Source organism: Dendropsophus ebraccatus, chromosome 3, assembly GCF_027789765.1.
Source record: "Dendropsophus ebraccatus isolate aDenEbr1 chromosome 3, aDenEbr1.pat, whole genome shotgun sequence".
NCBI lineage: Eukaryota > Metazoa > Chordata > Amphibia > Anura > Hylidae > Dendropsophus > Dendropsophus ebraccatus.
This window is the reverse complement of record NC_091456.1, coordinates 40,434,836-40,453,774: the sequence shown is the minus strand read 5'-3', so window position 1 is coordinate 40,453,774 and position 18,939 is coordinate 40,434,836. Positions and strand designations below refer to the sequence as shown.

Below are 18,939 nucleotides of genomic sequence, written 5' to 3'. Positions count from 1 at the left end.
ACTGCACGGGGTATGTGCAGTAGGAACGTATATATACATGCTACTGACGGGAAGGGGTTAACAATGACAAACAGCTCTTGCTTTCTTTGGCTATGTTCACAGTATGTACAAATGACCGTCATCTTACATAACCTAATGGCTGTCATTGGGCAAATAATGTCTGTGATTTAAGAAATAATAGATGTTATTTGCGCAATAACGACGGTCAATATGAAAGGCGTCCATCGTTTTTACATAGTGTGACCCTAGCCCTAGACAGTAATCTGTGTAAATGTTTTTTTTTCTACCATAAACTAAAATATCAACTTTTTTAATTTTTTCAGTGCTCTATACAAAGCATTCTTCATGTCTTTATTCCTAAGGCTATAGACAAAAGGGTTTAGCAGCGGAGTTATGATTCCATAGAACACAGCAGCTATCTTATTTCGACTTGGGTTGGAGCCAGATGGATGAACATACATAACACATACTGAAGTATAGAAAAAGATTACTGCTGTAAAATGGGAAGCACAAGTAGACATGGCCTTCTTTTTACCAGTTGTAGAAGGTATTTTGATAATTGTATGTATAATAAAACAGTAAGAGATCATGGTGAAAAAAACAGAGCTTAACGTTAATATAGACGTTGATATGGAGAGCACAAGTGTAGCTATGGAGACGTCTGTGCAGGAAAGTTGCAATAAGGGTGTTGATTCACATAGAAAATGTTCTATTATATTTGGACCACAAAAACAAGATAAAACAACTAACAGAATAGCAGCCATTGCTATAATAAATCCCAAGGACCAGGATAAACATGCCAGCTGGGTGCACATTTTTGGAGACATTATCATGGTATATTTAAGAGGGTTGCAAATGGCTAAATAGCGGTCATAAGCCATAAATGCCAGGAGAACGTTTTCAGTACCACCTAAACAGCTAAAACAAGAAAGCTGAATAATACAACCAGTGAAAGAAATTGATTTATTTCCTGACACAATCCCGACCATTAAATTCGGCAGTGTGGAGGAGATATATGCAATCTCTAGAACTGACAGATTAGAGATAAAAAAGTACATTGGAGAATGCAGATGAGAGTCTGTTTTCACCAATAGAATAATTACAATATTGGAGAACACCGTTAAAAGGTAGACAAAGAAGAAAAGTATAAAGCTAAAAAAGAATGTCTCTGGAATTCCCTGGAAACCAAGTATTATAAAATACGTTGTCCTGCTGCAGTTTTTTTCTTCCATTTGCCCCATAGCTTGTGAGATGGTTGGTTATAGTTTATCGGTAATTCGTGATTAACGCTTAGGGTTCAGTCACCAAAACAAGCCCGGCACTTTTCATACTTACAATGAGATCCAGTAATTTTAAACGCTAGAATAGAAAATTGACCCCAGCAAATGTTTTCACATAATATATCTGAGGAGTTTATTTTCAAATTATTAATTTGTTTTTCTCTACAAAAGGACGACTAGTCACTTAACCCTGATGTTCTGTTTGGTTCTACTATACACATATAATGTACTGGTAATTTTTGACCGCGCCTATTAAAGTCTGGATTTTTAACAAATTTAAGTATTTTATTTGAATTTCTTTTGCATTATTATACTGTGTGTGAACATGGTTGTTCATAAACAAATTAAAAATGAAATCAAAAACTTAATTTTTATTTTTTTGTGTCAAAAAATGTTACATGGCCTTATTGCATTATTCATGCATATTGCACATTTGCAAAAAAAAAAAAAAATTTGGCTCTATTTCACGCCATAACACAAATGCATTTTACAGCGACACACCAAGAATGTTATAAAAAACAACCATTGGTCACAGATTAGTTTTGTGTTTACAGGTGTAAGTGCCTATGAGTTGATCTAGAGTACCAGCTTCCCCTTTTACGGCATTGTAATGTAAAATCATGTCCGGCTTTCTGTCGTCTCTGCTACTGATTGCATTATTATGGTGCATTGTGCTCATCAAAATGACACGTTTGTGTTTTTTGGAAACGTAAGAAACTACTGTTGTGAAACTATAAACGTCTCTCTTACAGAGGATACCTTGCGGCAGTTCTGGCTTATTTTTTCTAACAGTACCCAATATGGTCATTTTTCTTTTCAGCAACATCTACCCCAGTTGGTGTGATGCGAAAAAATTGTCACATGTAACATTTCGTTCTTTGAGCCCATGTGTCCAATCCAAAACTCGCATACCTTGATTTTTTTTCAGCTCTTTCTCCAGGGTTTTTTCCTATGTATACCTGAGCATTTACAGTGTATGAACGTTTGCTGTCCCACAGAGTCTATATTTTGATGCCACGGTTTGCAGGCTTACTTGGAATGTACTGTTTGAATGGACACCTACCTCTGAATGACACCAGTTGTTCATCTACAGTCACATTTTCACCAGCATTATATAACATGTATGTATGTGTAACTCTGCATGGACCAAAAGGACCTAGATAAATTGATAAATAGTAGTAGATGAACTATATAGACCAAAATGAGATTATAACTCCTTTATTTTTTTCAAAAAATGGCTGGGGATTAGTAGAAAAGGCTATCGGTCATTTTTGACTGAACAGTAAAAGTGTAAAAAAAGATGTGGAGAAAAAAGTAAACAAAAAATAAATAAATTAAAACTGCTATTAGTAAGAACCCCTCAAATGAGGAAAAGTCAATGAACCACAAGTTTCAGAACCACATAATGAATATTTTAAATATCAAATTTCAAATTTGGTCATTTTTGACCAAACAGGACAGCAGGGTTAATTGAAATTGGTAACTGACAGAATAATTAACAGGTTTTGTTAATATTGATCAATATACTCTAAATGCCAGAAAGCAATGACCTTTATATGAAGGTGTTGCCTTTGATTATATATGTTCCCGAGGAACCGCGCTGCTCATGCAAATTACCGTTGCTGTTCAGTCAACGAATAACAAATGCATAATAATAGCCATAATATTATTGGCATTCCCTCATGAATATAACAATTGCAACCATTTTAGTAAAGTGGTTTTCTCACAAAGAGATTAGTATATTGAGATATGTGATAAGTCCAGTCAAAGGAGGTCTATCTGTGACCCCCGATAATCACCAAAATTAAGTGACAGTAACTGTAAGAAGAGCCCTTCTTCTCTCCTTGACTCAGCCCGCATTTTTTTCTTTTTGAGCTGTATAGTGATGAGCGAGTACTAAAATGCTTGGTTGCTCGTTACTCGAGACGAATATCTCCCGATACTCAAGTGCTTGTTTTGAGTAAAGAACCCCATTCAATGTCAATGGGAAACTTTGACAAATTTGGTGTAGGGAAGGTTGTGTGAAAACCTGTCAACCTCAGAAAATGATGGAAACACAACGGAAATGGACAGGAAACAGCAGGGGCAGCATGCATGGATGATTCTGAGGCTGCCTAATCACACAATTATGCCAAATTGTGGGCAATTGTAGTGCAGTGCTTTTGTCTATATATATTTTGCGGGATTGAGGAATCCTTCTGCACTAGCACCCAATATCTCTACTAGGGAGTGTGGTTTGTTGCTGTTACTAAATTGTGGGCAAGAGCCTGGTTAAAACAGAGGTAGGCATATGAACCACCCAAAAACTCAGCCTGACACAGCATGGCAGTGAGAACACAGGGAACCATTAAAACAGAGGTAGCATATGATAACCACCCAAAAACTTAGCCTGACACAGCATGGCGGTGAGGACACAGAGAAAAATTAAAAACAGAGGTGTAATGAACCACCCCAAAATTTAGCCTTACACAGCATGGCAGTGAGAACACAGGAAACCATTCAAACACAGGTAGCATATGAACCACCCAAAAACTTAGCCTGACACAGCATGGTGGTGAGATCACTGGGAACCATTAAAACAGAGGTAGCATATGAACCGCCCTAAAATTTAGCCTGACACAGCATTGGGGTGAGAACAGCGTGACCAATGTAGAAGCGGTAGCCAGTGAGCCTCCCAAAAATTAGGCCAAACACAGCATGGCAGTGAGCACACAGAGAACCATTAAAAGTGAGTGAGGAAGCAAGTTAGCCTCCCAAAAATTAGGCCAGACACAGCATGGCAGTGAGTACACAGAGAACCATTAAAAGTGAGCGAGGAAGCAAGTTAGCCTCCTAAAAATTAGGCCAGACACAGCATGGTAGTGAGCACACAGAGAAGAATTAAAAGTTAGTGAGGAAGCAAGTGAGCCTCTCAAAAAATTGGAGTGAGGCCAGGGGCTGGGAATTATAGTGGACATGAACCTAAGTGCTGACAGTTAACTGGCTAGGTCAGCTGTCAATCACCATCAAGGGTACACCTGATGCCGATCGACCGGGCATGGTGAGGCTCTGGCCGCGGCTACACAAAAAAAATATAACACAGCTGGCTGGTTGCCGGGGATGCGATTGGCGGGCCTCTGGCAACCAATCCCGCTCCTCCACAGACGTAGTGACATCAGAGCATGGCAGTGAGGGCACAGAGAACCATTAAAAGTGAGTGAGGTAGCAAGTGAGCCTCCCAAAAATTAGGTCAGTCACAGCATGGCAGTGAGCACACAGAGAACCATTAAAAGTGAGTGAGGAAGCAAGTGAGCCTCCCAAAAATTAGGCCAGGCACAGCATGGCAGTGAGGACACAGAGAACCATTAAAAGTGAATAAGGAAGCGAGTGAGCCTCCCAAAAATTTGACCAGACACAGCATGGCAATGAGCACACAGAGAGCCATTAAAAGTGAGTGAGGAAGCAAGTAAGCCTCCCAAAAATTAGGCCAGACACAGCATGGCAGTGAGCACACAGAGAACCATTAAAAGTGAGTGAGGAGTGAGTGAGGAGGCAAGTGAGCCTCCCAAAAATTAGGCCAGACACAGCATGGTAGTGAGCACACAGAGAATACTTAAAACTGAGTGAGGAAGCAAGTGAGCCTCCTAAAAACTAGGCCAGACACAGCATGGCAGGGAGGACACAGCAATCCATTAAAAGTGAGTGAGGAAGCAAGGGAGCCTCCCAAAAATTAGGCCAGGCACAGAATGACAGTGAGGAAACAGAGAACCATTAAAAGTGAGTGAGGAAACAAGTGAACCTTAAAAAAAAATTTGGAGTGAGGCCAGGTTCTGGGATTTATAGTGGACAGGAACCTAGGTGCTGACAGCTAACTGGCTAGGCCAGCTGTCAGTCACCATCCAGGGTACACCTGATGCCGGTCGACCGGGGTTGGTGAGACCCTGGCTGTAGCTACACAAAAAAAAAAGATAACAGCTGGCTGGTTGCTAGGGACGTGATCGGCGGGCCCCCGGCAACCAGTCCCGCTCCTCCGCAGACATAGTGACGTCAGAGCATGGCAGTGAGGACACAGATAACCATTAAAAGTGAGTGAGAAAGCAAGTGAGCCTCCCAAAAATTAGGCCATACACAGCATGGCTGTTGGCTAAGAATTGAAGGAGGAAGAGGAGGAGGAGAGGAGATACCAAGAATCTTCATGTTGAGCTGCTTTCCCCGGGTGGACCGTTTAATTCAGGTGAAATCTAGGCTTGGTTCACTTTTATAAACGTCAGCCTGTCAGCACTGTCAGTTGACAGGTGGGTGCGCTTATCAGTGATGATGGCACCAGCTGCACTAAAGACCCGCTCTGACAACACGCTAGCGGCAGGGCAGCCTAGCACCTCCAAGGAGTAAAGTGCCAGTTCGGGACATGTATCCATTTTTCCAACCCAGTAGTTGTATGTAGCAGAGTGGTCGGGAAAGACGTTGGTATGGTTAGCAAGGTACTCCCTCACTATCTTTCTGAAGGCCTCCTCCCTACTCTGTCTAGACTGGGGACGGTTGACATAGTCTTGCTGGGGTGCCATGAAACTGTCAAAGGCCTTGGAGAGTGTTCCCCTGCCTGACAAGCTGCTTGATCCACCCCTCCTCTCCCCCACTCTTTGGACCACAGAAATACATCCTCTGGTGCTAGTGGTGTCAGATGGGAAGTACATTTTCAGCTTTAGCACCAGGGCCTGTGGATATTGATTCACTCTTATACTGCTTTCCTTGACAGGAAAAAAAGTGGCAAAGTTCTGTTTGTACCGAGGGTCCAGGAGTGTGAACACCCAGTAATCGGTGTTGTAAAAAATTTTTTTTAACCCGAGCGTCACGGGAAAGACAGCCTAACATAAAGTCAGCCATGTGCGCCAGGATCCCAACACGGAAGAACTCTCTCTCCTCAATAGGCTTAATTTCCTGCTCCTCATCCTCCACCAATTCCTCCTCTTCAGGCCATATATGCTCAATAACTAAGGATTGAGCATGGGTACCCTCTTCAGTGGAGGCAGCAGTCTGCTCCTCTTCCTCCTCTTCTTCATCCTCCTCATCCTCTTCTCCGTGGTGAGAAACTGATGTCAGGGTGGTCTGGCTATCTAGCAGTGGATGTCCTTCCACCGTCTCCTGAGACGAAGGCAAAGTCTCTTCAGGCTGAGCAGGGAGGTTTGAAGCAGACACAGCAGCGGGATGGTAAGGCTGATGATGGCGTCATCTCCGCTAACCATCTGTGTTGACTCCTCAAAGGGGCCCAGTACCTGAAAGATAGCAGACATCCACGTCCACTCCTCATTGTAGATTTGAGGTAGCTGAGTGACCTGACTACCGCTTCCTACCAAGGTTGACATCTGGCATTCCACAATGGCTCTGCGTTGCTGGTAAACCCTGGCTACCATCTGGAAGGGGGAATTCCACCTCGTGGGCACGTCGCACAGCAATCTGTGAGCCGGCAGTTGCGACTTGCACTCACTGAACGGCCTTGGTTACACTGAGTGGGGTATTTAGCACTCATATGCCTGCACATGCTGATAGTGGTTAGGCTGGTAGTGGTGGCTCCCCTGCTTATCCTGGCGTGGCACACGTTGCACACTATAGTCTGTCATCATCCGCACTTTCCTTAAAAAACCTCCAGACTTGGGAACATCTAGGCCTGGCCACGGGAGATTGACTATGTGAAACAGTTGCTGATCTACTTGCTCTGCCCCTGCTTCTCCCTCTGCCCACCTTTCTTATCCACCCAGCTCGGGTCAGTCATCTTGTCCTCATCCACCAGCTCTTCCTCCAATTCCTCACTCTGCACCTCATTTTGCGTTACATTCATGACAACAACCTCACCGTCTGACAACCGGTCCCCACGTCATCACCAGACACCTCTTCCAACCACGCTTGCAAGTCCCCACTTTCATCACCCACTGACTGCGTGAGCTGCATAGTTTGGGCATTGGGACAGATCGACTGATCCAGATGCTCAGACTCAGGGAAGGGTCCAGAAAAGAATTCCTGGGAGCATGGTAGTGGTGGTGGTGGATCTGAACCCCTACTTTCCCTGGATGGGCCAGGCTGTGCGGAAGGAGGCTGAGCTGCTGGAACATGGTTCCACTCCCTTGGGTAGCGTGGGTGGACTGCATGGAAGACTGGGTGGTGGATAAGTTACTGGACACATTATCCGCTATCCACCTGTTCACGCTGCTGCAGTTTCAATAGTGGTGTACCCTGAAACCCTATAAGTTGGGAGAAGAAGCTAGGGAATGAACTTACAGGAAACAGATGATGAGATTTTCTCGAGTATTGCGAGATGCTTGAGTAACGAGTACCATCAAGTACCCTAATGCTTGAACGAGTACCAAGCTTGGATGAGCATGCTTGCTCATCACTAGAGCTTTATCATTCAAATAACTAATAAATGCATAAGATGCTAAAATATGTCATTTTAAGTGGTATTGCATTGTATGCATTGCATTACATAATTAAAGTAGTGTCTTTCTCAAGGTTTCTATCACCATGGTGGGCCCCAACTGCTAACAAAATCACTCTAGGAACTAGATGAGCAAACTTTTTTTTTTTTTTTAACCCTAAAGGGCCTAGAATAGGCAAGTTTTGCTAGAAGTGGAAGCACTAGCAGCGGAAGCAGTCTGTTTGACCCCATGGGGGTCTAGAATCTACATTTTTGAATGGCAGTAGAAGCACAGGAGCAGTCTGTTTGACCCCACAAGGCCTAGAATTGGCAATTTTAGACGGCAGAAAAAGCAGCACTGGCAGAACTTTATTTGAAGAGAAATAACCACAAAGGCATTGAAATCTTAGTGCAATTAGAAAATAGATTTTGACATCAAAGTAAGGGGACATGAAGTGTTTTCCAACTAGAATGCCCACATCCAAACCAATCCTATAGTGCCTAAAGCATATACTTGATCTGTTATACTTAGTATAACTGGTAAGTAGAAAATTGTGTTCATAACCAACCGTTAGAAAACAAGCAACAAGTTAGTAGTATGAATATATTATCTGAGACTGGCCGTTCTGTGTCCCAACCGGGTCACAGAATGGCCGGTCTCATGCTAAGTGTGCACATAGCCTTAGGCTGCATTCGCACGTTCCCTGCTCACAAACACAGTTGTAGAATGCCGGTAACGGACTTCTCCGCCCGCCCGGGCAGCATCTGTGATAAGATGCTGGGAGCGGAGGAACTGTACAGATATGCAACGCACTGTAATGACAGAGCCATGCGGGTAATTCATTACAGATTGGCACATATCTATACAGTTTCCCAGCATCTTATCACAGATGTTGCCCTAGCGGGGGGAGAAGTCCGTTGCAGGCATTCCACGTCCGTGTTCTTTGCGGAACACGTTATGTGTGAATGGAGCTTTAGGCTATGTTCACACAATGTTTTTTCAGCTCGGTTTAAAATGACATCCGTCATGGTGTTTGTACATTATTCTAGTATGGAATTACCAATTGGACTTTGGATGCGGCTTAATTGACTAATTAAGATTTAATTGACTAATTAAGACTAATTTATTAACTGTATTTCTCTTTTATATAACAGTGTGTTAACATAGCCTAAATGGTATCCATAAACATTCCGTAAAACAATTTTTTATTTGTTTGTTGTTGTTGTAGTACAGTATGTAGTTAATTGATTTGACCTAGGGTGCGTTTACACAGAAAGATTTATCTGACAGATTTTGAAAGCCAAAGCCAGGAATGGATTTAAAAAGAGGATAGATCCCAGTCTTTCCTTTATGACCTGATCCCTGATCCCTTATAGTCTGTTCCTGGTTTTGGCTTCAAAGATCTGTCAGATAAATCTGTCTGTGTAAACGCACCATTACAGCAGTGTTCCAATTAGCTTTCCCAAAATAATTATCTCAGAATTAACAGGTGTTAAATGTCAGAGGGCAAATTAATAACTGCAGTTTAAAAACTTCATTGGTTTGAAGCAATAAAAGGTGAATGACATAGCAACAAAGATAACAGACTCATCTGTACAGCAATGATACACACCACTGCCAACGCAGCACAAAGCAAAGAATGATTATTTTACAAAATAGCAAGGTACTTAAATTGAAGAAAGACTGATGTTTTACAAAAACAAACAAACGAAAAAAAAAAAAAACGAAGTAAGGGTCTATTCACACGTCAGTATATTTTCCAATCCGCAATTTTGAATCCGTAAGCAATCTGCAAATTTTCATCCGTATTGCATCCGTATTGCATCCGTATTGCATCTGTAAAATACGGACCCCATAGAGTTGTATTGGGTGTGTCAGTTACTGTCCGTACTAGGGCCTGTCCTTTTTTTTTTAGCGGAACAGATTGCAGCCCAGTACACAACACGGATGTGTGTATGGGTCCATTGAAATACATTGGTCCTATTTTTCTGCGGATCCGCAATTGCGGACAGGAACAGGATGTGTGAGTAGGGCCTAAGTAAATTACATCTCTGCACAGAATGAGACGTTTGATAAGATTATATGTGCTGTTTAAATAAAAAAATTTAAATTCTTGTTTAATAGCAAAGAAACTTACATGAGCCGACACTCTTTATACTCTGGGAAAGTAAACATTTTCCTGGAAATTAATATTTGCACTCAATGTTACATAAAAGGCAACTGAAAACAAGAAGCAGCTGGGTACTGAAGTCATCCAACAATAATATTGATACTTGCTTGATAGCCATTTTATGTTGAACAGTTTATATTGTTCTTATCCATTTTATGTTTTGTTTAGGATTTGTACATCATGCAGCATAAGAGTAATTCCAGACACAGCTTTTTTTGTGGCATTTTTCAGGCCTTCAAAAAAGCTAGGATAACTGCAAAAGATTATGTTAGCGTTTTTTTTCCAGGCAATTTGTGTTTTTTTGTGGCGTTTTTTACTTTAGGTCGGAATGGGTTTTTTTGGGGGGCATTTTGCATTTTTGAGAAGAACAGTAAAAATTCCATGAAACTCCATGGGATATAAATGCCGCAGTTAGCAGGAAATAAAGGCCACACCCTCACTATGTTGGCCACAAAGCCAAAAAAACAAAAATTGCCAGAGAGGAGAGAAAAAAGTAAGTATGGCATATCATAAAATTCTATTGATTCACAGCTAACATCTGGCTTGCAGCGTTTTTTTTAGCCAGTGTGAAAAACTATAATGGAAAGATGAGTACAGTTTCTCTGTTTTCAACAAGCTCCTGGTTTTAGTTAAAAAAATTATTGACCAAAATACTGAGTGAAATTTGGATGTGAACATAGCTATAAAATGTATCAATCTTATACACTGGGCTTGTAGGCTATGTTCACACATAGTATATCTGTCAGTCTTTTAGTCAGTCTTTTTTGTTAAACCCAAATCAGGAGTGGGTTGAAAACCCAAAAGGGCTAAGTTCACACTACAGGATTTTTTTGGCCATCACTGCGGACGACTGTCAAAGAGACAGTTGATATTTGTAGATGACGGTCATTATAGACAGCAAATATCAGATGTCTTTTTGACGTCCGTTGGCAATGCCAAGCTGTGCAACTCTTTCCATTATAAATTTGCCCTGTCGGTCTACTCCCGATTTCAGCTGAAAAAAAAGACCAAAGACTGACAAAAACACTATGGGGGAGAATTATTAAACTGGTGCAAAATAGAATTATCTGAGTTGCCCCTAGCAACCAATCAGATTCCACTTTTCATTCCTCTCAGATTCTTCGAAAAATGAAAGGTGGGATCTGATTGGTTGCTACGGGCAACTAAGACAATTCTACTTTACACCAGTTTGATAAATCTCCCCCTATATGTGAATATAATCCATGGTGTAAAAAAAAGGTCTCGTTTGATAGTGATGATATGATCATGATGATATAATAAAATATTAGCCGTTATTTTAAAAACAACAACTGTATTTTACCTTAAAAAAAACCCACACATTTTAAATACAAACATTGTAAGCACAGACAGCTGTTTTTTCATAGACTTTAATTTAGCACATTACAACCATATATCTTTTTCTTTATTTAAGGGGCATATTTTGCTTTTATTTTACTGTATGTGAACATAGACTACGTATTAAACACTAAAATCCCAATAAAACATTTTTTTAAAAAAAAGTTATTTGCTCTCTCTTTATCTTTTAGGCTCAATATGCCCTCTTTGGAAAATATCAGTAGCTTATATCCAACGCATTTCATTTTGCTCGGCTTTCAAGCTTCTCCATCGATTAAGACTTTACTTGCAGTAATATTTTTGATTGTATATATATTGATTATCTGGGAGAATATCACAGTCATCGTCATCTCAGTGTTGGATATAAAACTACACATGCCAATGTACTTTTTCCTTAGTAAATTATCTTTGTTGGAAAAAGTTTTTGTCTCTGTTACTGTACCAAAAATATTAAGTGACCTTTTGACAGGAAGTAATGGTATACCTCTATATGGTTGTTTGTTGCAGCTTTACTTATTTCTCTCTTTGGGGTGTTCGGAATGCTTCTTTTTGGCTGCTATGGCCTATGATAGATATCTCGCGATCTGTAACCCTTTACTCTATCACAGTATTATGACTGGCAGAATGTGCTGGATTCTCACCTTGGGTAGTCTGTTTTTAGGCTTCCTGGCCTGCTCATTCTCTATAGGCTTAATAGCACAGCTCAACTTTTGTGGATCAAACATAATTAACCATTACTTATGTGATATTTCACCAGTCATTCACCTCTCTTGTGATGATATTTCTACCATAGAGATGGTTTATTTCATAACTGCATTGTCCGTACTGGTTAGCTCATTAGCGCTCATAATAATATCTTATGTCTATATAATATTCACTATAAAAAACTTACATTCTGGTAGAGGCTGGAAGAAATCTTTCTCTACTTGTGATTCCAATTTGACAGTAGTGGTTTTATTTTTTGGCACAACTATATTTATGTATGCGAGACCTCAAGCTATTGTCTCGCTTGATTTCAACAAATATCTGTCTGTCATATACTCCATTATTATTCCAATGCTAAATCCTGTAATTTACACTTTAAAGAAACAATGATATGAAGAAAAGTTTGTCTGCAATGTTTACCTTAAAGTTATGTTACCACTCTGGAAATACAATGGGGAAAGGCGGCAGTCTGGTAATATAGACAGATGCCAATAATAATTATTGTTAGCAGCCGTCTACATTCCAAGATGGCCGCTTTTCACCGATATGTTCCTGAAGTGGGAACATAGCCTACATGTTGTTTCAAGTAAAAGATGAATAAATAAAAACTTTGCAAAAAGTTTAGTATTGAACCAAAGTTTTGTAAACTTTGTAACAAACCCAGTCCAAGATGACGGCCGTACAACTTAACACCTAAAGGAGTACTCTGGACGGGGGTTATTTTTAGGGTATGGCCAGGGAAGGGGTGGAAATAGAGGCTTATGGTCACTTACCTCCCCAGTTCCAGCGCTCCCGTCCGGCCGCCACTTCCTGGTCTGAGCTGCGGCTTGACACATGACGTCATAAGGTAGCTCAGCTATTCAGTGGCCGAGGCGGGACTCCGCTCCGACCGCTGAATGGCTGAGCTGCCTTAAGATGTCACGTCTCAAACTGCAGCTCAGACCAGGAAGTGGAGGCCGGACGGGAGAACTGGGCAGCACGATCCGAGACCCGGCGCTCGAACGGGGGAGGTAAGTGACCAGCGGCCTCTATTTCCACCCCTTTCCCGGCCATACCCTAAAAATACCCCCGCGCGGAGTACCCCTTTAAGGAAAAAGTGTTTTCGTTTTTTATCTCCTTGCCTTATAAGAGCTATACCTCTTTAATTTTTCAATCTACAGGTTCACATGAGGGCTTGTTTTTTTTCAGAAACAGGTTTACTTTGCATTGGCCCCTTTTAATCTACCATAAAATTAATGTTGAAACGCTCAAAATATAATTTATTGGGTGAAATTGGGAAGAAAAATACAATTCCGCAATTTTTAAGGATTTCAGTGTTCATGTAATGTACTTCACGGTAAAACCGTAAAACCGTAATTGAACAATTACGTATGCTACAATGTATAAAATGTTTATTTATTTACATAGCTTTATATGTTTTATTTATAAAATGGTATTTAAACATTTATTGGGGGAGAGGCTATGGCATTTATTTATTTATTTATTTGACAATTTTTAAGTCCCCCAGGAGACTTAAACATTTTTACATTACATTATATACACTGATCATTGCTATGCCGTAGCATAGCACTGATAAGTGTTATTTGCGATCATTGCATAGAGCATGCCTGTGGCAAACTCTTTGCATGGATCACCTATCTGACTGCCAGGAGGAAGGTAAGAGCCCTCCGGCAGTAAGTTACAATGATCGGAACCCTTACATTACACTGCGGGGGTCTCAATCGGACAGTGACAGGAGTGAAGCTCCTGTCACTGACATTTAAATACTGCGATTGTGGCACTGCAGGGGTTAATGGTGGACCTCCACGCAATCGCGGCGGGCCGTCATTAACACTGAGGACCTGGCTGCTGATAACAGCCAGTCCCCATGTGATATGTCACAAACTGTCTTTTTTTTTAGTAAAATAACAGCCGTTATTTAAAACTTAAAATAACAACCGTTATTTTCAGTCTTCAATGATTTCCGGAGTTTAGGGTTACTTGGGCACTTGTCATGGTAGCCTGGAGTGGCGTTAGACCCACCCCAGACTGTTGGTACTCCCACAGCACATAAAGATAGGATAGACCAAGTATACAGAGGTGTGTAGGTACAGTTGCTCAAAGAGTGAACCAGAGTCCAGTGCATTTGGCAAAAATAGGATACTTTACTGGAGAGTAACTTAGTGCAAACAGTACACGTGATGACAGTGCAGTGGAACAGTATAAATCTTAACAGAGAGCTTAGGTGCTCACAGTTAAGGTAGACCGGATGCTTGCAGTAGTAGGTGCTTTTCATTAGAGAGAGAAAGGAGAGTTGCCAGAGGGGCCCTGCCCAATGTAGTAAGTGTGTAGGTAAGGAACAGGTAGAGTAACAGAAGAGGTGAAAGAGAATGCTCGTACTCACTGATCACTTGTTGTCTCTGACCGACTTATGCCCCCTAGATGCGGGATACCCGTCCTAGGTGGGTAAAACTAGCCCCAGTCATCAGTTATCTGGGAGAAGCAGACTCCCAGGATTAACCAGTCGTCCTGTGCTGCGCAGCGGATATATAGACGTACCGCAGCTTCGTCCCACTGGGGTCAGTTCCTATTGCTTCATGTAACTGCTCTGCGCGTTTTGAGAAGTTCCTTGTGTGGGCAAGGTGTTCACTGTTTGGCTTCTCTCCCCTGGTGGGTACTTAGGACTACATAGCTGGTTGCTTGCTTCAAGAAAGAAGTTGTGTCTGAGTGGTGTGATTGGTGAGGTTGTGTGTCTGTGAGAAAAAGAAGATAGGACAGAGAAAGCACCTGCACCTGTGACTGGCCAATGCATAACATTTTACATATAACATAGTTAACCCTTGTACCTTCAGGTGGCTCTTCACATATACAATATGTATAGCAAATACAAGTAGTGACACCAAGTGGGGAAAACATAATATTACAGTGGCACCAACTCCCACTTGTGTGAGCTTGAGGGAGTTATTTACTCAGGTGCCGAGGGACAGCGCCCTGTGCTGGGAATCCACAACTGCAGCCGGGAATGCATCAGTTCAGAACTCCCCTACCTGACCCAGGACATACAGTTACATCCTGCGTCGTGAAGGGGTTAACATGAGATATTACACCAAACCGGAATGACCAAGTATGGCTGATAAGTTTGGGGTAATAGGGCCTTTAGATGAGACCTCCTGTTCTGTCTGTGACTATAGGAAGGAGGTAACTGTAAACTGACCCACATTGCATTACAGTAAAAGGTGACATCAATAGATAGAGATTCTAATAGATGAAGCTCACAGCTTGCCCCATCCCTTTTCTCTGTGAAATGACCTCTTCAAATGACAAATAGTTTGCTTGGTAGAGATTATAGATGAGCGAGTAGTGAAATATTCAAATTTTTGAATATCGAGTCGTGTAGACCATGATACTCGACTATTCGATTAAATATCGAATCCTATTAAAGTCTATGGGAAAAAAATGCTTGACACTTGTAAATCAAAATTCGACCACTAGGATGTCACCAAGTCCACAATGACACTTGTGGAAATTATGCCAACACCTCTGGAGTGCAACTAGCACAGCAGGGGAAGCAAGTCTGGGTGCATCTAACACAAAGTCAAAAGTCGCATTATTACGCTACTATCACAGTCTTTCAACAATAAACTCCAAACACAATACAACCTGTATGTAAAGTTGAAAATAGACCAGGAAACCTCCTTTCCTTTACATTGGCATGGACATAAAGCCAAATTTTAAGCAAAATAAACATTTTCATGCACCCCCTTTAAATCATGTTGCCTATGACAACTACAGATGGCATAGGCAAAGGGGAAATCAAACAGCCCCCACCATTAACTGTCATAGTGTGTTTGTGTGTGTGTGTGTGTGTGTGTGTGTGTGTGATGTGGTCAGACATGTTCTACACATACAGGGGTGTGGTTCTCATGGAACCCATGTAAAAACTGAAATTGAGGCCTGTCAGTGAGGTGAGCCCTCCAAAAATCCACAGGAGAACTGATAACAATACAGTCTTTTTAAGAGACCCTGGAATTTCAATGTTCACACTTTAAATCCTTTAAATATCTAAGAGAAGGGAAATTTAAATTGAATACATTTGTAACAGGCCCACTGTGTAAGCAAACTGGGAGCAGAATCTAATTATGGACTTCTGCTGCTAGAGTGTACCAGGTTGGCCCACAAGCAGGGGCATGACTACCACCTTTAGCAACCACAGCAACTGCTATGCAGCCCGAGCATCAGGGGGCCTGGTGGCCCACTCCTGCAATACACTGGGGCCCCTGAGCTGTCCTCATTTGTAGCACCCAGTGGCTGAGCGGGCCTTCAGAATGCTGTAAATGTCCCTTTAACTGCAAGTGAGCCTGACTACACTGGACAGGTTTGTGGTCAGTTGGGGAAAGATGGCAAAGCAGACTAGATTGTACCATTGCGTGGGACCAAGGGATCAGGAAAGTAAACACGGTCAGCAGTTTGAATCACACACTGGAGAGACAGCAGGTGAAGTCAGTAACAGCCAAGAAGGTTAACCCCCAGACGACCTAGGGCGTAACTGTACGCCCAGGGTGTTTCTCCCGCTATGAAGCGTGCTCCGGAGCGGAGCGCGCTTCATAGCAGGTGGGGGCCTGCTGCAATCAGCAGCCGGGACCTCACCGGTAATGACACGCGGCTGCCGCGTGTCATTAACTCCTTAAACGCCGCAATCGCGACGTTTAAGTGTAAGTGACAGGGGGAGTCCCCTGTCACTTACCGATCGGGACCCCCACAGTGTGACTGCGGGGGTCCCGATCAGTAAAACGGACTGCCGGAGGTCTCTTACCTGCCTCCGTGCGGTCCGATCGGCGATCTGCTACACTTAAACCTGCACAGGCAGGCTCAATGAGCAGATTGCCGATAACACTGATCAATGCTATGCCTATGGCATAGCATTCATCAGTGTAGAAATCAAACTAATCTATGTAAAAGTCCCCCAAAGGGACTTCAAATGTGTAAAAAAAAAAAAGTTAAAAACACTAACACACTACCCCAAAACCCCTCCCCCAATAAAAGTCTAAATCACCCCCCTTTCCCATTATATAAATAAAACATATAAAAATAAATAAATAGATAAACATATAATATACCGTAGCGTGCGTAATTGTCCGATCTATTAAAATATAACAAGCGTCATTGCGAACGGTAAACGGCGTACACGACAAGAGGGAAAAAAGTGCGCGGATTACCGATTTTATGTTACATTATATATAAAAAAAAATTAATAAAAAGTGATCAAAACGTCTGATCTTCACAAATATGGTATTAATAAAAACTAGAGATCATGGCGGAAAAAATGACACCCCATACAGCCCCGTAGGTGAAAAAATAAAACCGTTATAAGCATCACAATAGGCCCATTTTATTTATAATTAATTGCCAAAAAAAAGGATTTCATTTAAAAAAAATATATAACATTAGAGAATCTGCGTAAACCTGCATATGGTTGTGTTCAGACTGACCTATAGAATAATTGTATCATGTCGCTGTTACCATATAGTGCATTACGTAGACACAGGAACCCCCCAAACGTTACCATATTGCATTCTTTTTTGCGATTTCACCTATTTATATCTTCATAAATAATATATTTGGAATTCCATCATACATGTTATGGTAAAATGAAAGAAACCATTACAAAGTACAACTATTCCTGTAACAAATAAGCCCTTACATGGCTTGTAGATAAAAAACTGAAAGTGCTAGAGCTCTTAGAAGGGGAGGAGGGAAAAACGGAAACACTAAGATCAAAATTTGCGCGGTCCACTGGGTCATTTTGGACCTGGTCCTCAAAGGGTTAAAGCAGATGGCCCAGGTTCTGAGGAGGGATTAGACTGAAACAGAAACCAGGAAACAGATACGGATCAAAGACAGGAAGGTCAAATCAGGAACAGAAGAACTTTAATGTAGACACGTCTTTTAATGTAGTATCAATAGGACATAGGCTGGCAACTTCTCTCACATAACATTTACACATTGATAGGAAACTAGACCATACCACAAAGTGCAAGTTGTCATTAACAAATAAAATATACTTAGATTCATATAAAATAAAACAAGCAAACAAACAAACAATACGCCATATGTTTTTGGAAGAAGGACGACTGTCATGAAGCAGCACCCAGGTGACACTGTCCACTAATGAAATGAAAGCTGAAATAAGACACAGACACATTTTATACAGGTATAAATGGAATGTGTAACATCTAAGCTTGTGGATGGTGCGGAGAACTGCATATAGAGTAATGGGGGTGACTGAATCACTTTTAAATGTAGATCCAGAGCTCTGCAAATGTGGAAAGACACAGTGGGAGATACACTTAGCATCCAGTACCGTCCAGTGTGAGCTGCGTCTTTTCAGATTGGAAACCAACTCTGGAGGTACACTGTAAGGGAGAAGTCCAGCGAAAATTTTTATTAAAGTATTGTATTGCCCCCCCAAAAGATATACAAATCACCCATATACACTTATTACGGGAAATGCACATAAAGTGCTTTTTTCCCTGCACTTACTACTGCATCAAGGCTTCACTTCCTGGATAAAATGGTGATGTCACGACCCGACTCCCAGAGCTGTGCGGGCTGTGGCTGCTGGAGAGGATGATGGCAGGGGGACACTGAGGGACACAGGGCACTGGAGGGACACTGAGCATCCCCCTGCCATCATCCTCTCCAGCAGCCACAGCCTGCACAGCTCTGGGAGTCGGGGTATGACATCACCATGTTATCCAGGAAGTGACATCACCATGTTATCCAGGAAGTGAAGCCTTGATGCAGTAGTAAGTGCAGGGAAAAAAGCGCTTTATGTGCATTTCCCATAATAAGTGTATATTGGTGATTTGTATAACCTTTTTTTTTGGGGGGGGGGGGGGGGGCAATACAATACTTTAATATTTTTTTTTTACTAGGAATGCAATTTCTATACAATAACCACAAAAAAAAAATTGCATATACATATAAGTCCATCATGTAGAATGCTGTACAGGGTCCAGGTAGGCATCTTTTACATGTATATAGATATAACGCAACTATA

General features: G+C 41.6%; 1 protein-coding gene across 1 annotated transcript; it reads right to left on the bottom strand.

Annotated features, from left to right (window-relative positions):
• Positions 1–293: 293 nt before the first annotated feature.
• On the bottom strand, positions 294–1,232 carry LOC138786451 (olfactory receptor 6B1-like). The gene has a single exon (XM_069963438.1). It carries the CDS (start codon positions 1,230–1,232, stop codon positions 294–296), a length of 939 nt encoding a protein of 312 aa, XP_069819539.1.
• Between the last annotated feature and the right edge of the window lie 17,707 nt (positions 1,233–18,939).